Here is a 26,311-nt window from a genome sequence, read left to right as displayed (position 1 = left end):
TAAAATATGGTGTTAGGAACCTCATTGAAAACCAGCTATTGACAGTGATATAAAAAAAAGTGATAAAACAATAATGTAGCAGTAAAACTTTGTTAGTAATCTTTTAATAGTAAAGGAATGCTCTTTCTTATGATTCATGAATACAGTGAGTTATATATTTTAAAAATTCTGTGATTATAATTTTGTTATTAAGATGTTAAGAAAGAGAGTCACAGAATGTGAAGCAGTACCCAGGCTCTGAGCTAGCTGTCAGTACAGAGCCCAACATGGGGCTCGGACCCACAAACCGTGATATCATGACCTGAGCCGAAGCCAGACGCTTAACCGACTAAGCCACCCAGGAGCCCTTGAAGTGTTCCTTTTAAAACAGGCTAACCATTTGCAATTTCAGTAGAAAGCAGCAACTTTTTCACCTGAATACAACAGGTGCACTTGCAAATTCCAAGAAAAGCAAATAAAGTAAAATAAAACATATATGTCAGAGTAAATTAGAAATTTCAATTTCAGAGAACTGATTTGTGACTTGCAGAGATTACCAGTTGACAATTAAATTAAAGAACATGAAGTCTGGAAAGGGTTTTAGAGATCCAGCCCAACCTCTATGATGAGGAGGAAATAGACTTTGGTTTGTGAGCTAAACATCACATTAGACTTGGAGAGTGGTCGAGGTGGGGTGTGTGCGTGCGCGCGCGCGCGTGTGTGTGTGTGTGTGTGTGTGTTCCCAGTGGCAGTTTACAGTTTATTCAATATTGAACGAATTATATGCAGATCTCAAGTTTGTCTTGTGTATGTAGTTCTGAGTATTTTGGCATGCTTATTAGCATATAAAAAACATGTAGGAAAGTAAAGAACTTGATCATAACCTGGAATATGGGAAAGAAAATATATAGGATGGTCATATAGTTTAGAGGTTAAGAGTGTGGTGTCTGGTCTGAATCTTGGCTCCACTAGTGTGAGACTTTGTGTTTTGGTTTCCTCATCTGGAAAATGTAGTTAACAAGCATCTGTCTGCCTCAAAAACAATAAGGATTGCATGAGATAACTAGAATAAAGGATTAGTATAGTGCTGGTGTATACGCTCAATAAACTTAAGTTGTTTTTATTGTTTTGTAAATATGTCAAAGAAAAGAGGATGGATCAAAAAGCATTTTCAGAATAAAGTCAAAATACGTCACTAGCGCTTTCAGGTCAGAGGGACTGCATTGGAACCCCTATGAGAAGGTGGAGTGGATCAAATGACGTAGACCGGCTTAGCAACAGGCCCCCAAAGAAGGCGAATTTCCGTGGCCAATAAGATTTTGAGCTGTGGAGGGAGTAGCCAATGGAAGACGGAAAGAGGAAGAGGGAGGACGCGCCAATTCTTCTGCCTGAGCCTCGGCCCAACAAAATGGCGGCGGCGGCGGCGTCGCTTTGTTTCCGCAGCTCCTGTGGCGGGGGCAGTGGTACCGGCCTCTGAGCTGCGGGGAGGATCCAGCACCAGCTATAGTGACGACTAAGAGTCCATTACATTTCTGTCGCAACTCGGCGCTGGAGAGCGCAAAAGCGGCGCCCTACGGTCGTTGAAGCTACAAGGCGTTGAAGGGAAAACATGACTGCTGAGTCCATGAGGTAAAATACAACCCCGTCTCACGGGTCCTAGCGGTTTGGGCCTACGCGCCTTCTGAGCCGGGTGTTTGGGAAAGCTTCAGCTTGGTGGGTTAGGCCTTTGTGTCGCTTAGCGGAAAGAGACATCGTTTTCTCTTTAGGTGAGGAGGTTTTTGGAGGTTCAGCGGTGGGCACTAACCGGGTGTGGAGGTGGGGGTGGGGGTGGGGGTGGGGGTGGGGGGGCGCGGCCTGGCGTGTTGAGCGCTTCCTTCAGTCACCCCTAATCGGTGAAGCTTAGTTGGCCTCATCTAGTTTATTCTTTGGTGCCTGTGGAATTGAGACCCCCAAGCGGAGGCGGTTTTGGTATCTCGGTCGTCCTTCCTAATCTTTGGGCCTGGAAACTGCGTGGGGAAAGAGAGGGGTTGGGGGGAGGAGTGGGAAGAGGGGGAGGGGCGGGAGGGAGGGAGGATGTGAGATTCTGGGATTATTTAGTGGCGTTTGGATAGCAGGATACGGGAAATACCCAGGCTTTGCGGAATTTTTTTTTCTGCAGCCCAAGGGGACAGGCTCTTTTTTCGGGGGTGAATGGGTGGGTCTTGCTAGATATTTACATTCCTTATCTACTCCAGATCCTGAAGGGTATCCTTGGATTTATCTCTAGGCAAGAGGATACTAACGCAGGGTTTTGCTTCCAGAGGACCCCAGTATACTTTTTGTGAAGTCCGGCTTTAATGAGTGGTAAGGCAGACCTCAAATGTTTCTCCACTTTCTGGGCAAATTTCGAGCAAAAGTAATTAGACCCTACTTTTAAAAAATTTATTCCGTGAGGGATGGGGAGCATGTTAATGTGGGTTGATGTGAAGTAAGATTTATTGCAAAGGGAACCTGTGCCTGGCAGGCTTCCTCTTAGCAATCAAGCACGTTTATTAGGTTGAGGTTGTTTTTTCTCTTTTGCTTCTGGTTTGCTTCTTGATAGTGTCTAAAATTATGGGTTGTTAATATGACATGTATACCACTTTTACACACGTGGCTGGCTTACTTTTCAGGCTGTTTGACATCTGACTTTTCATCCCTTGTGAATTAAGTAATTTTTCTGTTCTGAAATACGTCGTTGGCGCCTAGTGGCAAAATAAAGAAAACTACAGGGAGCATGGATCAGAATTGCATTGATAGTTGGCAAAATGTGACTTTGAATATTATGATGGTATACGTTTTTAGAGCACTTTACCTATGTAGAATTTGGGAATGAGCCTGTGATATTAGGTCTGTTTTTCAACATTACCAAGCAGTAGATAGAAGATGTTTTCTTCCTTCCCTTGAGAAAAACAAATACATTTTAGTTCCTATTAGATCCCTAGCTGTGTAAAGATTTTAGCCTGTTTCTGAATTTGTGCTAATTGGTCCAACTGTAATAAACCTTTATTTATAGGATATTGGGCAGATAAGAGGTACCAAATACAACCTACTGGCTGGTTATTAGGTGCTCACGTTGCTGTACAGGAAGGGTGTACCTTATAGTTAAATATAACCTCCGGATTTTTGAAAGCGTCACCAAAGGAGACTTCATTCATTTTATGCCAGGGTCAGTTTTTTTCATTGGTCTTGAATTTTTGTAGATCTTGGTGCTAAGAGTAATAATCATAACTAAAATTGAGTGCTTATTGTTGGTCTTCTGTCTAATCTTAATTCTCAAAACAACCCTATGGGGTAGGTACTTGGTGTTCCTCATTTTACAGAAGAGTAGGAAACTGAGGCACAAGGAGACCAAAGAACTTGACTGAAGTTGTACAGATTGTAATTGATGGAGCTGGAATTAAACCTAGTCTTGACTCAAGAACTCGTGTTCTTAACCACAAGGCATTAATGCCCCCTTGACCTGCCATGTCTGATGTGATTATGATCATTTTAATTCAGCCCAGGTATTACAGTGGAAAAAGTTCATTTAACTGCGGCTGTGGTCCTTTGCTGTAGGTCTTTAAGTTTGTAATTGTGTACAATATTTTGCCTTTTATGTACAGATGAGATAGAATAACTGAAACATTGAATTCCAGGAGAGTCCTCAGCCACATGAAGAGAGCCACATACATTAATGTTAATTTAAAAATGTATGATACTGTCTGATTATTTACTGTGAAAGAGCTCCAAGTGGGTGTTGAGAACTGTCTCAGGCTGAAGTGCCATTCATCTCAAGTCATAATCATAGTCAAAAGATAATCAGGTAATGCTTGATTGAGTTGAACCCACAATACTGAATCACTCTTGCTTCTCTTCTAATGTGAGATAGAAAGAATATGAGCCATTTTATAAATTAGGGTTAATTTTAATTTACATAATTGTTCCAGATTTTTTCCTTCTTTTTAAAGTTTATTTATTTATTTTAGGGGGGCGGAGCAGAGAGAGAGGGAGAGGAGAGTGAATCCCAAGCAGGTTCCGCACTGACAGTGGAGCCTGACACAGGGCTGGCACTCTTTTTCTTTTTCTTTTTTTTATTTTTACAGTTTTTTTTTTTTTTTTTTGAGAGAGAGACAGACAGAGTGCAAGTAGAGGAGGGGCAGAGAGAGATGGAAACATAGAATTTGAAACAGACTCCAGGCTCTGAGCTGTCAGCACAGAGCCCAATGCTGGGATTGAACTCAGGAACTGTGAGATAATGGCCTGAGCTGCAGTTGGATGTTTAACCAACTGAGCCACCCAGGTGCCCCAGGGCTAGAACTCTTGAACTGCGAGATCATGACGTGAGCTGAAATCAGGAGTTGGACTCTTGGGCCGCCTGGGTGGCTCAGTCGGTTCGGTGTCCGACTTTGACTCAGGTCATGATTTCACACTTCGTGGATTCAAGCCCCACGTCAGGCTCTGTGCTGACAGCTTAGAGACTGGAGCCTACTTAAGATTCTGTGTCTTCCTCTCTCTCTCTGCCCCTCCCCTGATCACACTCTGTCTTTCAAAAAATTAATAAAATGTTAAAAAAATTAAAAAAAAAGCGCTAGATGTTTAACTGAGTCACCAGGTGCCCCCCACATATTTTTTTCTTTATTAGAACTTTTTTGAGCACTTAAAAAGTAGGAACAAAGATTAGTTATAATTTTTACTAGTGTTTATAAGAAAAAGAGATTTTCTATGATTCTGTGGAGCAAAAATAGCCAAAAGACAAGAAGGGACGAAAATAAACTGATGACCTGGGTAAATTATACACCGAAAAGTTAGTGGCTCAGTCTTTAAAGGGTTTATATTGTTTTTAAAGGGTTTTTTGTTATGTATTTTATTTTAAATGAGATTGGTTTGTTTCTTGAAATATTTGGCATATGAAAGATCAGCTTCTGATTGACAGATTAAATTTAATTTATTTTTGAATAAAGGTCTTAAGAGATTTGATAGGACTTGTCATTCTAATCCTTATGGCAGCTGATTACTTGAAAAACTGACAGCAGTACAACGTGTTATTAGACTTAAATTTTATTTCATTTTATTTTTTAATTATTTGTTTTTACATAAGTTCTGTGCCCAGCGTGGGGCTTGAACTCAGCATCAAGAGTTGCATGCTCCACCAGCTGAGCCAGCCAAGTGCCCCATGGTGTTAAATTCTATTTAAAAAAAATAATTTTAAAGTGTTTATGTATTTATTTTGAGAGACAGTGTGAGTGAGCAAGGGAAGCGCAGAGAGAGAGAGAGAGAGAGAGAGAGAGAGAGAGAGAGAGAGAGAAAATCCCAAGCAGGCTCTGCACTGACAGTGAGGCTCAATCTCACGAAATGTGAGATCATGATCTGAGCCAAAATCAAGAGTTGAATTCTCAACCATCTGAGCCACCCAGGCATACCGCCCCCCCCCCCCCCGACGCCTCCATGGTCTTAAATTTCAAAAAGCAGAAGTTGTTGAAATGGAGAGATGCTGGGAAAATGTCACGGAAAGGATCTTTTAGGACAGTAATCCACAATCAGTTGCATACTAACCTAATTTTTGAAAAATGTTATCTGTGAAATATTTTCATTCCCACCAAGTGGAAAGTGTTAAGCCAGGCTGTGGAGGAGGAAGTACATACAAATTTTATAAAAGGTTTTGAAAGCATTTAAATACCAGCTGTTTGATTATGTTGCTGATTGTGGTGAAAAGAAAGACATTTGTGACTTTAATTTTGATCATGCCAGTTCTCATTACTGGCAATCTTTGGTGTAATTGGCCATAAGGTTTCAGTTATATATCGTATTTCTAGAGATAAGATAAATGTAGTAGTTAAAGAAATTTCTATATAGATATAGAAATAGGTGTGTGAAACAATTTTTTCTGTAAGAAATTGTGTGTATTTATGTGTCTGTTTCACTTTTGGAGTCTGAATACATTTATGGAGTGTATCAGACAGTTCTTGGATTTACATGAAGTCCTTTCCTGCAGACTTGGAATATTTTCTTGAACATTGGCAAAAGCTGTTCAAATAGTTTAAGCCATTGAAAAATGATGTTTAGATCTTCTTTTAGGAATGTTGAATACAGTAGGACAGTAAAAGGAGCATTTAAGTAGGATTTCTTTGTACCTGTAGGATAATGTTTGTCTTATGATTGGCTTAATAGCTGATATGCAAGCTATTTATCCTCCATTTCTCCATCTGTAAAATGGGAAGAAGTTTAATAAATATTGATAAAGCCTGCAGTTGTTCTGGAGGAAGTAATGTGGTTAGAACATTGGTTCTTAAAAGTCAATAAACTAAACGTCTGTATGGTCTTTAATTTTTAACTGTTTAGACTCTATAGAGGTCCTAAAATTAAAAGTTTGAGACATACTAGTGTAGAGGAATGACAACTGAACTCTGAGCTAAACCTGGGATTTCTAAGTATATTTTGATTAAGTGGTTGTAGGGCCTTGGACAAATTTATCCTTTCTAGGCTTCTGTTTTGTCATTTGCAAAATGAACCTGTGCTAGATGTTCTTTTTTTTTTAATTTTTTTAATGTTTTATTTATTTTTGATAGAGAGAGAGAGACAGAGCATGAGAGAGGGAGAGGCAGAGAGAGAGAAGGAGACACAGAACTGGAAGCAGGCTCCAGGCTCTGAGCTAGCTATCAGCACAGAGCCTGACGCGGGGCTCGAACCGATGAACATGAGATCTGACCTGAGCCGAAGTCAGAGGCTTAACCGACTGAGCCACCCAGGCATCCCTGTGCTAGATGTTCTATAAGGTTGTTTAAAAAAAAAAGGGCACCTGGCTGGCTCAGTTGGAAGAGCATGCAACTCTTGATCTTGGGGTTATGCATTCAAGCCCCATGTTGGGCATAGAGTTAAAAAAAAAATAGTCCTGCTTATGTGAATGTCAATCATTTTTTACTTTTACTTTGGGAGATAGGAAGAAGGGTAGTGATGAAGGGAAGTTTCTTTACCATGTATGCATATCTTCTTTTGTTTTAGAACGCACATATTAGGATACAGGTGTTTTGTTGATAAAAATCAGTAATTGTGTCATATACATATATTTGTTCAAACATTAGAAGTGAAACACTTTTTGCTGAGATGTTTGTCAATAATTATTGTGGCTCAGGATATGTTCTATTTTAAAAGATTATAATATCAAGTGTATTATATTTCTGCCCTTTTCTGATTGGAGATGATACTTTTGAAAAGCCCTTTATTAGTTTTGGCCAATTGTGCTTTTTGCCCCCGAGAAAAGGTTCTGTGAATTGTGCGCTGTCTCTTGAGACTTTGGCTTGAAGGAGCCATTCTTGGTATCTGTAGTCCAGCTTTCCTGGTAACTGTTGTATACAATATTTGTTTAAGCAATTATTGGTATGGCAGTGGTATTCCTGTGTTTATATCCTATATTCTATATTTTGAGAGAATGCTTTCTTAGTTGATCAAATACTTAAAGTACCAACTAGGAGTCAGGCACTGTGCTAGGGTATGCAAGAGTTAATAAGACAAAATTCCTACCTTTTTAAGGCATTCTTAATCTAATGAGGGAGATATCAAGTAAATAAGTAGGTATAAAACAGTGCTAAAGTAGGGGTATATTGGTTTTACTGAGTATCAGAAATGAAGGAAGGCCTCGTTTTTGGGAGATGTTTGGGATACGTTTTGGTATTTACAGAGGAGATGGTTTCTCTATTGAGTTTTTTTTCTTTAAAAAAATTTTTTTTAACATTTGTTTATTTTTGAGAGACAGAGAGAGACAAATCATGAACAGGAGAGGGGCAGAGAGAGAGGGACACACAGATTCAGAAGCAGGCTCCAGGCTCTGAGCTGCCAGTACAGAGTCTGACACAGGGCTTGAACCCACAAACTGTGAGATCATAACCTGAGCTGAAGTCTGACGCTCAACCAACTGAGTCACCCAGGTGCCCCTGTATTGAGTCTTAAAGATAAGTGAGAAATTAAGAGTTGGCTGTGAAAAAGGGCTGCCCAGGCAGAGGGATTAGTTTGGTTAAGAGATTATTCTTGTTTTCCATATAGCAGAGGAAATAAGACATGTACACAAATAGTTTTGAAGCGGGATATAAAGTGATAAATACTGCCTTTGGTAAAAACTAAGTTCAGAGTAGGAAGATATTTCTGATGAGGTCCAGGGAAGGCTTTATAGAGAAAGCATTTGAATATGGCCCTTGGAGGATGGGAGGATGGGTACAATTTTGACAAAGAATACTAGGGGAGATTCCAGACATGAGATACAGCAGCTTGAGCAAAGGATTGTTGTATATATTAGTGTTTCTATTTGGAAGCAAGTCAACTTAGAATTTTTTTTTAACTCAGTTCCTGGAAAAATACTGTATAACTTTTGTGCAATTAGTATGTTTTCCTCCAGCTTTATTGAGATATAACTAATATATAACATTGTCTAAGTTTAAGCTGTAAACATGATGTTTTGATAATCCTATATATTTTGAAATGTTTACCTCAAAATAAGTTTAGTTTACACCTCCTTCATCCTACATAACCATTTTTTTGTTGTTGTGGTAGTGAGAACTTTCGAGATCTACAATTATGTAATACAGCATAGTTAACTGTAGTCATCATACTATATATTACATGTCCAGAATGTATGCATCTTCTAGTGCAATTTGTATGTTAACTTTTGTGGTTTGGTGATCTTAGAAAAGCCATGTGTGCCCTTGTAAATGAGTCTGATAATTTCAGTTCAGAAGAGCTGTCAAAAGTATTTTCTACTTTACTTAACGATTATGTAGAATTTAATGCACAGATTTTGATTGACTATGGTTGTTCAAAATCTATCCTTAGTTGTCTTTATTTTGGTCATTGAAAGTGCTCAGTTGACTTTTGGGTAATGCTTGATTTATAAAGTCCAAAATAAAAAATAATTTATTTTCATGTAATACTCTATTTGGTATTTTGCTTATTTGAATTATATTAATTTTTTTGGTTTATTTGATAGCATTCCAAACATAGTTCTGCTATAATGCTTGTTTTGAAAATGTGTGTATGTCCCAACAAGATTGATATATCAGGTAACAATTTGAGCATAAGACAAAATTTACATTTTCTTATTGCAGGATTTTGTCTGCAAGGTCCAGAATCAGCAAATTATGACCACCTGTTTTTGTAAATAAAATTCTTTTGGAACACACCCAAGCTCATTTGTTTATGTTGTCTGTGGCTGCTTTTGTACCACAGTCCCAGATTGGAATAGTTGCAACAAAGACCTAATGGCCTACAAAGCCTAAAATAGTTTCTATCTGGTCCTTTTTGGAAAGTAATTTCCCTAGGTGAATACAGGAAACTACACCCAGCTGAACTGAAGTACATTAAACATATGCATATACATGCACACACCTCTCACCTCAAATATCTGTTGGCTAGCTTAGTTCATCCCTTGTGTTATGAGCCACTCCCATCCACATCTGTTGTTACAGTTTTCCATCCGATTTCAGATAACCCTCCTTCCATCATTTCACAGTAATTCATGAGCTGCAGCCCTTCTGATGTGCTTCCACAAGCAAACTTCAGGTCTTTTTCAAGGTAAAGTGCTGTATTTATTATTGTATTTGTGTATTTCTTAATCAGTAAATGTGTAAACTGTTTAAAATTGTGCTATCATTTCAATTAGTTTTCTATCTTTTAAAAAATGTCACTGATGACGTTTTTTGAGTGTTGTGCTTTTTAAAAAAATGTTTATTTTGAGAGGGATAGAGAGAATCCCAAGTGGGCTCTGGGCTGTCAGGAATGAGCCTGATGCCAGGCTCACACCCATGAACCCTGAGATCCCTACTGGAGCCGAAATCAAGAGTCAGGTACCCAACCGACTGAGCCACCTAGGCCTCCCATTGAATGTTTTGCTTCTAACCCCATTTTCCCTATGAGTCCTGTTGTGTTTATTGCACAATTTTCCATAACCTGGTGATTTTTAGGAACTGGTGTTAATGTGATTTCTGAACTGAATGTAATTGTCATACTGCAAAAAGTACTAATTCATTCACAAATATTCTTGGACTCTGTGAAGATTTAATGAGTAAGTGGATGCAAAGCACTTTGGTTAGTGTCTAGGACATACTAATTACTCAAATATTAATTATTACTGACTATTACCATGTGCCAAGAACTGTTTAAAGTACTGCTTAGGCAAACAAGACAAATTAATGCCTTGCCCCCATGGAACTTGCATTAGAAAAAAATCTGTTTTAAGGTACATTTTGGCTGGTAACTTAGTCCTACTCCCATAAAAGACATTTTGGTGTTTTTATAAATAATATTTTAAAAATAACTATCCAGAGATCAAAGACATTTACTTAAAACAACTTTCTAGTCACTGTCTTATTTATCTCATGTAATATTTTATTGAATGATTTAAAAAATGTTTTTAATTTAATAACTATAACCTCAGGAGATCTACCTTCAAGGGGACAGAATAATTATTAAAAATTTTTTTAAAAATAGTTTATTGTCAAATTGGTTTCCATATAACACCCAGTGCTCTTCCCTGCAAGTGCCCTCCTCCATTACCACCACCTCCCTTCCCCCTCCCCCTCCCCCTTCAACCCTCGGTTCCTTTTCAGTATTCAATAGTCTCTCAGGTTTTGCATCCCTCTCTGCCCCCAACTCTCTTTCCCCCTTCCCCTCCCCATGGTCCTCCATTAGGTTTCTCCTGTTCTCCTGTTAGACCGATGAATGCAAACATATGGTATCTGTCCTCCACTTGACTTATTTCACTTAGCGTGACACCCTTGAGGTCCATCCACTTTCCTACAAATGGCCAGATTTCATGTTTTCTCATTGTCATGTAATACTCCATTGTATATATATACCACATCTTCTTCTTTTTTTTTTTTTTTGCTGTTTTTAAATTTGTTTTTGAGAGACAGAGAGAGACAGCACAAGCAGGGGAGGGTCAGAGAGAGAGGGAGACACAGAATCCGAAGCAGGCTCCAGGCTCTGAGCTAGCTGTCAGCACAGAGTCCGATGCAGGGCTGGAACCCACAAACCGTTAGATAATGACCTGAGCCGAAGTCGGAAGCGGACACTTAACCGAATGAACCACCAGGTGCCCCAAGAATTCCTTCTTAAACAAAGTCTATATTGTGCTTTCTCACTTGAAATTCAGTTATTATACTGGATCTATGTTGATGTGATAAAGGAGTTAGAGAGGGATAAATTAAAATTAAATCTCAGTTATTTTTTGTGGTCTTGAGTCCTTGGGCTAAGGCCCTCGGATGTTTTTCTTAGCTATCCTCCCCATTGGGTGAAACAGGAAGACCAGAGGGGGCTGAGGTTGATTGAATTGCTCTTCCTCCACATAGATTTTGTCCTATTAAAGTAGTATACATTGAGGGCATGACTTTGTTGAGAGAAGGCTCAGGGCTATTTCAGTATGGCTACTTTCCTCTCCTGCTCAAGACACAAGAGGATTTTCCACAGATCTTAATTGTTTAAGCCTAAAAACTTTATGGGGGCTCCTAGAGGTAAACTCAGGGAAGTATGGGCCCCCCCACCTACAATTGGGACCCCTGTATTTTTTTTAACTCTCAAGTTAGTACATACTTGGCCTCTAAAGATTCATCAGTCACTGTTAAAGTGTTCCTATACCAGATAAGCTGTATCTGCCTGTCTCTCTGGTTTTCTTAGTAGTGATTTGCCATGAGACCTTAGGTCTCTAAAGAATTGAGGATAAGTTACTGATTTTTAGTTTCTTCATCTTTTTTCTTGTCAGCACAAGAATGAGGACTTGTAAGCCCCTTACGTGTTGTAGGTGGCTGGCTAGTTTGTTTTTTTTTTCCTTAAATGAATGGACCTATATAAAATGGCATAACGGTATGTGGCTTTAATTTTGGTGATCTCCATTGTTTTAAATGCTTGTTTAAATTCTTTGATGTTTTGGTTTCTGTGAGGATTATGTCCTAATTTTAGTTGAAAGTTTTAGGAATTGATTTTACATTATTTTATTATTTCTTTTTATTTTTCTTTTATAGATTATTGTCAAGTTGGTTTCTATATGACACCCAGTGCTCATCCCCACAAGGGGCCTCCTCCATGCCCATCACTCCCTTTCCCCTCTCCTATTCCCCCATCCGCCCTCAGTTCTCAGTATTCAAGAGTGTCTCATGGTTTGCCTCCCTCACTCTCCCCAACAATTTTTCCCCCATCCCCTCCCCCACAGTCCTCTGTTAAGTTTCTCCTGTTCCATTTATGAGTGAAAATATATGGTATCTGTCCTTCTCCGCCTGACATACTTCACTTAGCATGATACCCTCGAAGTCCATCCACTTTGCTATGAATGGCCAGATTTCATTCTTTCTCATTGCCATGTAGTACTCCATTGTATATATAAACCACAACTTCTTGATCCATCAGTTGATGGACATTTAGATTCTTTCCATCAATTGGCTATTGTTGAGAGTGCTGCTATGAACATTGGGGTACATGTGCTCCTATGCATCAGCACTCCTGTATCCCTTGGGTAAATCCCTAGCAGTGCTATTGCTGGGTCATAGAGGAGTTCTGTTGTTAATTTTTTGAGGAAACTCCACACTGTTTTCCAGAGCGGCTGCACCAGTTTACATTCCCACCAACAGTGTAGGACGGTGCCCGTTTCTTCACATCCTCACCGGCATCTGTAGTCTCTTGATTTGTTCATTTTAGCCACTCTGACTGGTGTGAAGTGGTATCTCAGTGTGGTTTTGATTTGTATTTCCCTGATGATGAGTGCTGCTGAGCATCATTTCATGTGTCTGCTGGCCATCTGGATGTCCTCTTTGGAGAATTGTCTGTTCATTTCCTCTGCCCATCTTTTCACTGGATTGTTTATTTTTCAGGTGTGGGGTTTGGTGAGTTCTTTATAGATTTTGGATACTAGCCCTTTATCCGATATGTCATTTGCCACTGTCTTTTCCCATTCCATCGATTGATTGTTTCCTTTGCTGTGCAGAAGCATTTTATCTTCATGAGGTCCCAGTAGTTTATTTTGGCTCTTGATTCCCTTGCCTTTGGGGATGTGTCGAGTAGGAAATTGCTGCAATTGAGGACAAGGAGGCTGTTCCCTGCTTTCTCCTCTAGGGCTTTGATGGTTTCCTGACTCACATTCAGGTCCTTTATTCATTTTGAGTTTATTTTTGTGTATGGTATAAGAAAGTGATCTAGTTTCCTTCTTTTGCATGCCCCTATCCAGTTCTTCCAGCGCCATCTGTTAAAGAGACTGTCTTTTTTCCATTGGTTACTCTTTCTTGCTTTGTCAAAGATTGGTTGGCCATACAATTGTTTGTCCAATTCTGGGTTCACTATTCTATTCTATTGGTCTGTGTGTCTGTTTTTGTGCCAATACCATACTGTCTTGATGATGACAGCTTTGTAGTAGAGGCTAAAGTCTGAGAGTTTTGGTTTTTTTATTAAATATTACTTTGGCTATTTGAGTTCTTTCATGGTTCCACACAAATTTTAGGATTGTTTGTTCTAGCTTTGAGAAAAATGCTGGTGAAATTTTGATGGGGATTGCATTGAATGTGTAGATTGCTTTGGGTAGTATTGACATTTTAACAATGTTTATTCTTCTGATCCATGAGCATGGAATGTTTTTCCATTTCTTTGTGTCTTCTTCAATTTAGGAATTGCTTTTAAAATGATTTGTTTCTCTAATTGTTAGCAAGTTATATTTCGTTGTTCCTACATTCACGTAAGGATAGTGTGGTAAGTGCAGTGGTTTAAACATCAGTAAGAGGTGCCTGAGTAGCTCAGTCCCATGAGCATCCAGCTTCAGCTCAGGTCATGATCTCATGGTTTGTGGGTTTGAGCTCCATGTTGGGCTCTGTGCTGACTGCTAGCTCAGAGCCTGGAGCCTGCTTCGGCTTCTTTGTCTGTCTCTCTCTCTCTGCCCCTCCCCGGTTCATGCTCTGTCTCTCTCTGTCTCTCAAAAATAAATAAATGTAAAAAAAATAAAAAAATAAACACGAGCAGTAAAACTAAGAGAACTCAGTTAAATTTCATGTGTCCGTGAAGTGCTTTATTAAAAAATAAACTAAAGCCAATATGTATATAAAAAATGATAAAGATGAAAATGAAGAAAGATGAAAACCTTTGGAAAAGTATGACTTATGCATGCCTGTTTACTCAGACATTATTACACATATTATAAATTTTATAGATTTCTTGTCACTGTTAATAACTCATAGATTGTTATCATTTGTGATTGAAATGATTAGAATTATTTTCTCTGTCCAGTAAAAATATAGGCAGAATTATTCAAGATAAGATCAAAGACTTTTTGCCAGGTGCTTTTCTAAATCTTTGTATTACCACTGTCCATACATGAGTGTCTATTTCATAGCACCTTGTCCTATAATGAGTAGTCATTTTTCCCTTAAATATTTCACAGGCAAAAAAGATAACCACATTAAACACTTTTTGTTACCATTTAATAATGTAGTTTATTTTTTTTATTATTATTTTTAAATGTTTTATTTATTTTTGATACAGAGGGAGACAGAGCATGAGAAGGGGAGGGGCAGAGAGAGAAGGAGACACAGAACTGGAAGCAGGCTCCAGGCTCTGAGCTGGCTGTCAGCACAGAGCCTGACGCGGGGCTCGAACCCACGAACGTGACATCTGACCTGAGCTGAAGTCGGAGGCTTAACCGACTGAGCCACCCAGGCGCCCCAGTAATGTTGTAGTTTAATATCCATTTCTTTATGTACCTTATTTACCTTTTAGGTAATGACAATATTTTCAAAAGTTACTATAAGGAAGTCAGAGATAAGTAATATGTTTTACATTGCTTAGTTTTTGTTAGCACACACTTATCTGGTAGTCAAAGGATGTTCCTAATAAAGTCAATTCTTGGGTAGTTGCATATAAAATCTTTGTGATAGAGATAATTGAACACAGTAATGAAAAAAAAAGCAGCATTGTGGAGATTTGCTCATTGAACAGAACTTGTTCATTTTGATAGTTAATTCCTCTTTAATGTGCTGGTGGGGTTTTTATTATACCTTTTCATATACTGGTACAGGTGACATTGTTCATAATACATTCCATCACTAATATTCTAATCTCCTACCTCTTGTGCTTTTCTTCGCATTCCTTTCCTGGTGTACAACCAGTATACTGTATGGAAAGTTGAAGACATTCTGAGTTCTACAGCTATCAGCTGTCGTTTCTTCAAACCTCTTTCCCAACTTACAAGAAAACTATTCTACAGTGTCCTCAGTTTTTATGGTGAGAGACTTGCTGTGAGAAGTGATGACACAGTCTGGCTTGGCCTTTGTGCCCACTTTCCACAGTGCCACTCCCATTTAAACTTCCTTAATATATTTAGGAACTCTGTTCCTTCATATAATCCTTAAAACTATTTTCCTACCAGTTGCTGAATTGTAGCTGTGGTGGGTCTGGGGAGCAAGGTCTGGTGCAGGAAGCGGGCACTTGGTCCTGGGATGTGTGCTTTGCTTGCCACCTTCTGATCCCCATCTTCCATTCTACTGGACCAGGATGTACAAACCAGCTTCACCTAGGATGCTGGCATCCGTAGGGCACTGCTTATAAGATAAGTTGTTTTTTATTTAAAGTTGTTATTTTATTTTTATTTATTTATTTTTAATTTTTTATTGTTAAATTGGTTTCTATATAACACCCAATACTCTTCCCCACAAGTGCCCTCCTCCATTATCAACACCCCCCTTCCACCTCTCCCCCTTTAGCCCTCGGTTCGTTTTCAGTATTCAATAGTGTCTCATGTTTTGCGTTCTTTTCTCTCCCCAACTCTCTTTCCTCCTTCCCCTCCCCATGGTCGTCCATTAGGTTTTTCCTGTTGTCCTGTTAGACCTATGAGTGCAAACATATGATATCGGTCCTTCTCCGCCTGATTTATTTTGCTTAGCATGACACCCTCAAGGTCCATCCACTTTGCTACAAATGGCCATTTAACATTCTTTCTCATTGCCATGTAGTACTCCATTGTGTATATATACCACATCTTCTTGATCCATTCATCAGGTGATGGACATTTAGGCTCTTTCCATGATTTGGCTATTGTAGAAAGTGCTGCTATGAACATTGGGATACATGTGCTCCTATGTATCAGCAGTTCTGTATCCCTTTGATAGATCCCTAGCAGTGCTATTGCTGGGTCGTAGAGGAGTTCTATTGATAGTGTTTTGAGGAAACTCCATACTGTTTTCAAGAGCGACTACACCAGTTTATATTCCCACCAACAGTGTAGGAGGGTGCCCGTTTCTCCACATCCTCACCAGCATATATAGTCTCTTGATTTGTTCATTTTAGCCACTCTGAGTAGTGTGAGATGGTATCTCAGTGTGGTTTTGATTTGTATTTCCCTGATGATGAGTGACGCTGAGTATTGTTTCATGTGTCTGTTGCCCATCTCGATATCCTCTGTGGAGAAGTGTCTGTTCAGGTCTTCTGCCCATTTCTTCACTAGATTATTTATTTTTCGACTGTGGAGTTTGGTGAGTTCCTTGTAGATTTTGGAAAATAGCCCTTTATCTGATATGTCATTTGCAGCTATCTTTTCCCATTCTGTTGGTTGCCTATTAGTTTTATTGATTGTTTCCTTTGCTGTGCAGGAGCTTTTTATCTTGTGGTTCCAGTAGTTCATTTTGGCTCTTGATTCCTTTGTCTTTGGGGATGTATCGAGTAGGAAATTGCTGCGATTGAGGTGAAGGAGGTTGTTCCCTGCTTTCTTCTCGAGGGTTTTGAAGGTTTTCTGTCTCACATTCAGGTCCTTCAGCCATTTTGAGTTTATTTTTGTTTATGGTATAAGAAAGTGGTCTCGTTTCATTCTTCTACATGTTGCTGTCCAGTTTTCCCAGCACCACCTGCTAAAGAGGCTGTCTTTTTTCCATTGCGTATTCTTTCCTGATTTGTCCAAAATTAATTGGCCGTACATTTGTGGGCCCAGTTCTGGGTTCTCTATTCTATTCCATTGGCCTATGTGTCTGTTTTTGTGCCAATACCATACTGTCTTGATGATGACAGCTTTGTAGTAGAAGCTAAAGTCTGGGATTATGATGCCTCTTGTTTTGGTTTTCTTCTTCAATATTACTTTGGCTATTCGGGGTCTTTTGAGGGTCCATACAAATTTTAGGATAGCTTGTTCTAGCTTTGAGAATAATGGTGGTGTAATTTTGATTGGGATTGCACTGAATGTGTAGATTGCGTTGGGTAGTAATGACATTTTCATAATGTTTGTTCTTCTGGTTCATGAGCATGGAGTGCTTTTCCATTTCTTTGTGTCTTCTTCAATTTCCTTCATAAGTTTTCTATAGTTTTCAGCCTACAGGTCTTTTATGTCTTTGGTTAGGTTTATTCCCAGTTATTTTATGTTTATGGGATCCGTTTCTTGATTTCGCTTTCTGTTGCTTCATTTTTGGTGTATTAGAATGCAGCCGAATTCTATACATTGATTTTGTACCCTGCAACTTTACTGAATTCATTGATCAGTTCTAGAAGGCTTCTGGTGGAGTCTGTTGGGTTTTCCATGTAGAATATCATGTCATCTGCGAAACGTGAAAGTTTGACTTCTTTGCCAATTTTGATGCCTTTTATTTCTTTTTGTTGTGTGACTGCTGATGCTAGGACTTCCAGCACTATGTTAAACAACAGTGTTGAGAGTGGACACCCCTGTCATGTTCCTCATCTCAGAGGGAAAGCTCTCAGTTTTCCCCCATAGAGGATATTAGCTGTGGGCTTTTCATAAATTGCTTTTATAATGTTTAAGTAAGTTCCTTCTCTTCTGACTTTTTCAAGGGTTTTTATTAAGAAAGGAAGCTATATTTTGTCAAATGCTTTTTCTGCATCTATTGACAGGATCATATGGTTTTTATCTTTCCTTTTGTTAATGTGATGTATCATATTGATGGATTTGCGAATATTGTACCAGCCCTGTAGCCCAGGAATGAATCCCACTTGATCATGATGGATAATTCTTTCTATATGCTGTTGAATTCAATTTGCTAGTATCTTCTTGACTCTTTTTGCATCTGTATTCGTTACGGATATTGGTCTCTAGTTCTCTTTTTTTGCTGATTCTGTGGTTTGGGAATCAACCTGATGCTGGCTTCATAGAGTGAGTCTGGAATTTTTCTTCTATTTCTATTTTTTGGAATAGTTTGAGACAAGTGGGTATTAGCTCTGCTTTAAATGTCTGGTAGAATTCCCCTGGGAAGCCATTGGCTTCTGGGCTCTTATTCATTCGGAGATTTTTGATAACGGATTCAATTTTTTTTCACTGGTTATCGGTCTATTCATGCTTTCTGTCTCTTGTTAGAATTTTGTTAGTGCATGCATGTTTAGGAATTTGTCCATTTCTTCTCAGTTGTCCTGTTGGCATATAGTTTTTCATAGTAATCACTAATGATTGCTTGTATTCTAGGGATTGGTTGTAGTAGATCCATTTTCATTCATGATTTTGTCTATTTGGGTGCTCTCTCTTTTCTTTATAAGGCGCCTGGCTCGAGGTTTATCAATTTTATTTATTTTTTTCAACAAACCAACTCTTGTTTTCATTGATTTGCTCAACTGTTTTTTTTGGATTCTATATTGTTTATTTCTGCCCTGATCTTTATTATTTCTTTTCTAATGCTGGATTTCTGGTGCTCTTGCTGCTCCCCTTCTAGTTCCATTAGGTGCTGTGTTAGATTTAGAATTTGCGCTTTTTCTAGCTTGTTGAAATAGGCCTGGATTGCAATACACTTTCCTCTTAGGACTGCTTTTGCTGCGTCCCAGAGAGTTTGGATAGTTGTAGTTTCATTTTCATTTGTTTCCATATATATTTCAATTTCTCTTCTAATTGCCTGATTAGCCCCATCATTCTTTAGTAGGGTGGTTTTTAACCTCCACATTTTTGGAGGTTTTCCAGACTTTTTCCTGTGGTTAATTTCAAGTTTCATAGCATTGTGATCTGAAAGTGTGCATGGTATCTCAATGCGTTTATATTTATGGAGGGCTGCTTTATGCCCCAGTATGTGATCTGTCTTGGAAAATGTGCCATGTGCACCTGAGCAGAATGTGAACTTCCTAACTTCAGGATGCAGAGTTCTAAATAAATCTGTCAATTCCACCTGTTCCAATGTGTTGTTCAGGTCCATTGTTTCTTTAGTGATTTTCTGTCTGGTTTATCCATTGCTGTCAGTGGAGTATTAAAGTCCCCTGCAATTAGCCCATTCTTATCAATAAGATGCCTTCTGTTTGTGATTGTTTTATGTATTTGAGTGCACCCGAATTTGGTGCATAGATCTTTATAATTGTTAGCTCTTCCTGATGGAGAGACCCTGTAATTATTATATAATGTTTTTCTTCATATTTTGTTACTGTCTTTACTTTAACATCCAGTTTGTCTGATATAGGTATGGCTACTCGGCTTTCTTTTGGCTTCCAGTCGCATGATAGATATTTCTCCATCCCTTTATTTTCAATTCGAAGGTGTCTTCAGGTCGAAAATGAGTCTCTTGGTTTTTTAATTATTTTTTAAAATTTTTATTTATTTATTTTTTAAAAATATTTTTATTTATTTTTGATACAGAGAGAGACAGCATGAACAGGGGAGGGTCAGAGAGAGAGGGTGACACAGAACCGGAAGCAGGCTCCAGGCTCTGAGCTAGCTTGCAGCACAGAGCCTGATGCTGGGCTTGAACCCACGAACATGAGATCTGACCTGAGCCGAAGTTGGAGGCTTAACCAGCTGAGCCACCCAGGTGCCCCAGATTTTGGTTTTTTTAATTCCATTCTGCTAACCTGTGTCATTTGGTTGGAGCATTCAGCCCACTTACAGTCAGTGTTATTATTGAAAAATGTGGGTTTAGATTCATTGTGTTCTCTGTAGAATTCATATTTGTAGTGGTGTTTCTGGTACCTTGTCTTCTTTGCAACATTTTCCGCGTAGAGTCCTTCTTAGGATTTCTTGTAGGGCTGGTTTGGTGGTCATGAATTCTCTCAATTTTTGTTTATTTGAGAACACCTTTATCTCTCCTTCTATTTTGAATGACAGACTCGCTGGATAAAGGATATTTGGCTGCATATATTTTCTCTTCATCACATTGAAGATTTCCTGCCATTCATTCCGGGCCTGCCGTATTTCATTAGATAGTTCTGTAACCGCTCTGATAGGTTTCCCTTTGTTAGGGGCCTTTTATCCCTAGCTGCTTTCAGAATTCTCTATTTATCTTTATATTTTGCCAGTTTCTCTATGATAAATCGTGCCGAAGGTCGATTCATGTTCCGTCTTAAGAGGGTTCTTTGTGTTTCTTGAATTTGAAGGTGTATTTTTTTCCCCAGATTTGGGAAATTCTCAGTTATCATTTGGTCTAGTACCTCTTCAGGACTTCTCTCTCTTTCTTCCTCTTCAGGAATTCCTATGATACGGATGGTGTTCTGTTTGATTGTATCACTCAGGTTTCGAATTCTCCTTTCCTGCTCCTGGATCAATTTCTCTCTTTTTTTCTCGTCTTCCTCTTTTGCTATAACTGTGTTTTCCAATCCACCTATTCTTCTCTCTGCCTCTTCAATCCGTGAGGTGGCTGCCTCCATTTTATTATTCACCTCCTTTATAGCCTTTTTAAACTCTTCACAGCTCTTTTGAAAGTCCCTAGTCATTGTTTCAGTAGCTTCTCTCATGCTTTTTACAAGCCCAGCGATTAATTTTATGATAGTTGTTCTAAATTCTTGTTCAGTTATATGTTGCTTAGATCTGTTTTGAGCCATTCTGTGATTGTAACTTCTTCCTGGAGTTTCTTTAGGGGAGAGTTCTTTTGTTTTGTCATTTTAGCTAGTTTTCTGTCTCTTGTCAGTTTTTAAAGCTCATTGTGCACTGTGCACCTGTTAACATTGCTCTGTTATGGTGGCTTATTGATTGTCCAGGGCCTGTTATTTCAGGAAATGTTCTTTTAATGGTGTCTCTCAATTTCTCTTGTTGTGCCTTTGATTATTTCATTTCCCTACTCAGCGCTAGTGGGGACTCTACGTCATGTGTAATTTGGCTTGTTTCTTGGGGTAGTCCTGAAGAGGAAAACAGACAGAGAAACACGGAACAAAAGCACGCAAACGCACAGACATGCCAAACAAACAGATTAAAAGGGGGACAGGAAGAAAAGAAAAGTAAAGGAGAGGAAAGAGAAGAAAAGAAGAGAAGGGAAATGAAAAATAGAGTGGGGCAGAGACAACAAAGGACAATGGACAATCTAAAAGCGGATAAGCAGTTGAAAGGACAGGTAAGGATGAGATAAGGGAGAATGTGTCTTGATGGCAAGAGAAAAAAAGGGGGAAAGGAAAAAAAATCAGGAATAAAAATAAAAAAAAGCAAAAAAAAGGTAATAATAATAAAAAATAAGTACAAAAAAATTAGCAGCTCTCCCTAGCGGATAGGCATGGTTTGGTGTAGTAGGTTTTCAGGGGCTACTCTGGGAGACCCCGCCTTGGTGGTTGCAGAGAGTAGCATGGCGGTGTCCTAAGCTCTGCTGGAACTAAGTGCTGCACGCCACCTTTATGAGTCTGATCTCTGTATTTTCCCGGCCCTCCTCGCTTCAGAATCTTAGTCCATGCACTTTAATGGTATCACAGATGAGATGTACTTGCTTTGGCGGCTGGCTTCATCTCTGGGATCTTGTAAGGTGAGGGAGCAGTCTTTTGGCGCCAGCCAGGAATTTCGCTGCCGCTCCTGGAGGCGAGGTGCGCTGTAAGAGGCGAAGTGCGTGCCCCCGCAACCGCCCCTGCTGCCACATCCCTGCCTGGATTGCTTAGGGGTGGGGGCTTTTTTTCTGGTGCCAGCAGTGATTTGAGCTGCCCAGCGGTTATATATGGAGTGAGAGTTTTTCTCTCCATCCTAGTTAAACGTTATTTATCTCTTCTCTAGAGACAGTACTATGAGTGTGTTCAGTTTCTCTTTCTCTTCCCTTTTTCTCTCAGGGGCTCTGCGTACTTTCCCTATGTTGGACTGGGGCTCCCAGTTCTCCTGCCCCTCTCGGGCTGGGCCCATTTTCCAATCTCCCTACTTCGCACTCACTCACTCAGGCACCTGTGAGGTTGTCTTCTTTCTGGAGTCTATATTTTCTTTTTCCACTCTTGCAGATAAAAGTAATGTCCTTTTCAGTTCAATAGATGGGGCGGACGAAGTTTATAGAGCTCCCTTTTTCTCTGTCATCTTGCCTCCTCCTGAAGTTGTTATTTTAATTCTAATTAGTTAGCATATAGTGTTATCTTAGTTTCGGGTGTAAAATTCGATTCAGCAATTCCGTGGGGCACCTGGATGGCTCAGTTGTTTAAGTGTCTGACTCTTGATTTTGGCTCAGTTCATGATCTCATGTGTCATGAGTTTGGTCCTCTGCCAGGCTCTGTGCTAACAGTGAGGAGCCTGCTTGGGATTCTCTCATTCTTTCCTTTTCTTGCTGTCACTCCCCTGCTGTCGTTCTTTTCTCTCTAAATAAATAAGTAAATAAGTAAACAAACAAACTTTACAAATGGCCCCCTAAATTTCCACATAAGTGCTCATCACAAGTGCTTTCCTCAATCCTGATCCCCTGTTTAATCTATCTTCCCATGAACCTCTCCACTGGTAACCATCAGTTTCTTCTCTGTAGTTAGGAGTATGTTTCTTAATTTTTCTCTTTTTTTCCATTTGCTTGTTTGTTTCATTTCTTTAATTTCACATATGACTAAAATCCAGTGGTATTTGTCTTTCTCCGACTTATAGTTTTGGTTTGCATTTCTCTGATGATGAGTGTTGTTGAGCATCTTTAAAAAATTTTTATTTGTTTTGGGGTGGGGGTTGAGATGTGTGGGGAGGGAAAGAGAGGGTGAGAATTCCAGTGTTAGCGCCGAGACTGACGTGAGGCTGGAACTCATAAGATTATGACCTGAGCTGAAACCAAGAGATGGATACTTAAGCAGCTGAGCCACCCAGGTGCCCCTAACATTGTTTCTTTTGACTGTTGGCCATGTAAATGTTTTCTTTGGAGAGATGTCTGTTCATGTCTTTTGCCCATTTTCTAATTGGATTATTTGGTTTCAGGTATTGTAAAAAATCTTTATATATATTGGATACTAACCCTTTATCAGATGTGTCATTTGCAAATGTCTTCTATCACTCCTTCGGTTGCCTTTTAGATTTTTAAAAGAATGTTTATTTTGAGAGTGAGAGGGAGAGAGAGCACATGTGCATGTGAGCTTGAGTGGGGGAGGGGCAGAGAGAAGAGATGGAGAGAGAGAATCCAAGCCTGCTCTGTATTCTCAGCACACACCCCTACACAGAGCTTGGTCTCAGGAACCATGAGATCATGACCTGAGCTGAAATATAGAGTCAAGATGCTTAAGTGACTGAGCTACCTAAGTGCTGCATCCTTTTAGTTTTGTTGATGGTTTCTTTTGATGTGCAAAAGCTTTTTTATTTTGATGAAGCCCAGTAGTTTATTTTTACTTTTGTTATCATTGCCTCAGGAGACATATCTAGAAAGATATTGCTAAAGCTGATGTCTGAGACTTTCCTATCTCTGCTTTCTTATAGATTTTTATGGTTTCCTGTTTCTGGTATAGTTCTTTAATCCATTTTGAAATTATTTTTGTGTGTAGTATATGAAAGTGGTCTGCTTTAATCCTTTTGCGTGTATCTGACAGGTTTTCCCAAACCATTTGTTGAGGAGACTATTGTTTTCCCATTGGATGTTATTTCTTGCTTTATTGAAAATTGACCATACAGTTATGGGTTTATTTTGGGGTTTTTATTCTGTTCTATTCATGTATGTGTCTGTTTTTTTCAGTACTGTACTGTTTTGAGAACTATAGCTTTGTAATATAATTCATAGTCTGGAACTGTGATACCTCCAGCTTTGGTTTTATTTTTCAAGATTGCTTTTGCTCTTCAAGGACTTCTGTGGTTCCATACACATTTTAGGATTGTTTGTTCCAGTTATGTGAAAAAATGCTGTTGGATTGCTTGATTGGCTCAGTCAGTGGAGCATGAGAATCTTGATCTCAAGGTCAATAGTTCAAGCCCCACACTGGGCAGAACTTCCAAAAAAAAAATAAAGATTTGGTTTTAAAAATCAAAACTGTTGGTATTTTGGTAGGGATTGCATTAAATGTGTAGATTGTTTTGGGTAACATAGACATTTTAGCAACATTTGTTCTTCTAACCCATGAGCATAGAATGTTTTCTCATTTCTTTGTATTTTCTTCAATTTCTTTCATCAGTGTTCTGCAGTTTTCAGAATACAGGTCTTTCACCTCATTGGCTAGGTTTATTACTAGGTGTCTTATTTTTGGCATAGTTGTAAATGGGATTGATTCTTTGATTTTTCTTTCTCATGCTTTATTATCGGTGTATAGAAGTGCAACAGATTTCTATATGTTGATTTTGTATCCTGTGACTTGACTGAATTCTTGTATCAGTGCGAGAAATTTTTTATGACGTCTTTCAAGTTTTCTGTATGTAGCATGATGTCGTCTACAAATAGTGGAAGCTTTACTATTTCTTGTCTATTTGTATGCCTTTTACATCTGTTGTCTGATTGCAGTGGTTAGGATTTCCAGTACTATGTTGAATAAAAAGAGGGAGAGTGGGGGTGCTTGGGTGGCCCAGTCAGTTGAGCGTCTTTCACTCAGGTCATAATCTCACAATTCATGAGTTCGAGCTCCACATTAGGCTCGCTCCTGTCAATGGGGAGCCCACTGTGGATATCCTGTCTCCCCTTCTCTGCCCCTCCCCTACTCATGTTCTCTCAAAAATAAATAAGAACATTTTTTAAAAAAAGTAGTGAGACTAGACATCCTTGTCTTGTTCCTGAACTTAGAGACAAAAGCTCTCAGTTTTTTTCCATTATGGATAATATTAGGGGGACCTGGGTGGCTCAGTTCCAGTGTCCAGCTTTGGCTCAAGTCATGATCTCAGGGTTTGTGAGTTCAAGCCCTGTGTTGGGCTCTGTGCCAACAGCTTGGAGTCTGGAGCCTGCTTCGGATTCTGTGTCTCCCTCTCTCTCTGCCCCTCCCTGCTCACACACATACTCTCTCTCTCTCAAAAATAAATAAACATTAAAATTAATGGATTATATTAGCTGTAGTTTTTCATATGTGGTCCTTATTATGTTGAGCTATAGTCTTTCTAAATTTACTTATTGAGGGTTTTTGTCATAAGTGAATGTTGTACTTTCTCAGATGCTTTTTCTGCATCATTTGAAATTATCATATGCTTTTTATCTTTTCTCTTATTGATGTGATGTATCATGTTGATTGATTTTTGAATATTGAACCACACTTGTATCCCAGGAATAGTCCCACTTAATCATGGTGAATGATTTTTTTCTTAACATACTGTTGGATTCGGTTTGCTGGTATTTTGTTGAGAATGTTTGCATCTGTGTTCATCAGGGATTTTGACTTATGGCTATCTTCTTTAGTGGTATCTTTATCTTGTTTTAGTATCAGGGCAATGCTGGTCTCATAGAATGAGTTTGGATGTTTTCCTATCTTTTCTACCTTTTAGAATAGTTTGAGAGAACCAGGTATTAAGTCTTTTAAATATTTGATAGAATCGTCTATAAAGCCATTTGGTCCTAGACTTGGGTTTCTTAAGAGTTTTTTTAATTACTGATTCAATTTCTTTGCTGATTATTATTCTGTTCCAATATTCTATTTCTTCCTGTTTCAGCTTTCATAATTCATGTTTCCAGGAATTTATCCATTTCTGTAGGTTGTCCAATTTTTTGGCATATACTTTTTCATAATATTCTCTTATTGTTTGTATTTCTATGTTATTTTCCATCTCTCATTTGTCATTTTATTAATTTGAGTCCTTTCTCTCTTTTTCTTGATAAGTCTGGCTAGAGACTTATCAATTTTGTTTATCTTTTCAGAGAACCAGCTCCTGGTTTCATTAGTCTTTTCTATTGTTTTTTTTTTTTTTTTAGTTTCTATATCATTTATTTCTGCTTTCATTTTTATTATTTTCCTACTGCTGGTTTTCACTTTTGTTTTCCCAGCTCCTTTAGTTGTAAATTTAGATTATTTATTTGAGATTCTTGCTTCTTGAGGTATGCCTGTTTTGCTATATGCTTTTAGAACTGCTTTTGCTTCCTCCTAGAAGATTTGAGCCATTGTATTTTCAGTTTCATTCATTTCCGTATACTTTGTTTTTGAGAAGGAAAGAGAAAGAGTGAGCAATCGAGCTGGGAGGGAGAGGCACATGTGCTGGAGGGACAGAGGGAGAGAGAGAGAATCTTAAGGAAGCTCCATGTTCAGCACAGAGCCTGACACGAGGCTCAGTCTCATGACAATGAGATCATGACCTGAACTGAAATCAAGAGTCAGATGC

General features: G+C 38.9%; 1 protein-coding gene across 5 annotated transcripts in view; it reads left to right on the top strand.

The window, feature by feature from the left end:
- Positions 1–1,380: 1,380 nt before the first annotated feature.
- ATRX (ATRX chromatin remodeler) overlaps positions 1,381–26,311 on the top strand; it is a 275,833-nt gene continuing 250,902 nt past the window's right edge. For 2 of the 5 annotated variants that reach the window (XM_029929463.1, XM_029929459.1), the window contains exons 1-2: positions 1,381–1,608; positions 9,476–9,537. In XM_029929463.1, coding sequence (XP_029785323.1) covers positions 9,482–9,537 — 56 coding nt within the window. In that variant the 5' untranslated portion in view covers positions 1,381–1,608; positions 9,476–9,481. Of the gene's footprint in view, positions 1,609–2,213; positions 2,323–9,475; positions 9,538–26,311 lie in introns of all 5 variants that reach the window. The other 3 variants (XM_029929460.1, XM_029929464.1, XM_029929461.1) reach the window with 3 other exon arrangements.

This window comes from Suricata suricatta, chromosome X (genome assembly GCF_006229205.1).
Source record: "Suricata suricatta isolate VVHF042 chromosome X, meerkat_22Aug2017_6uvM2_HiC, whole genome shotgun sequence".
Taxonomy (NCBI): domain Eukaryota; kingdom Metazoa; phylum Chordata; class Mammalia; order Carnivora; family Herpestidae; genus Suricata; species Suricata suricatta.
This window is presented reverse-complemented; position numbering and strand designations above follow the sequence as displayed.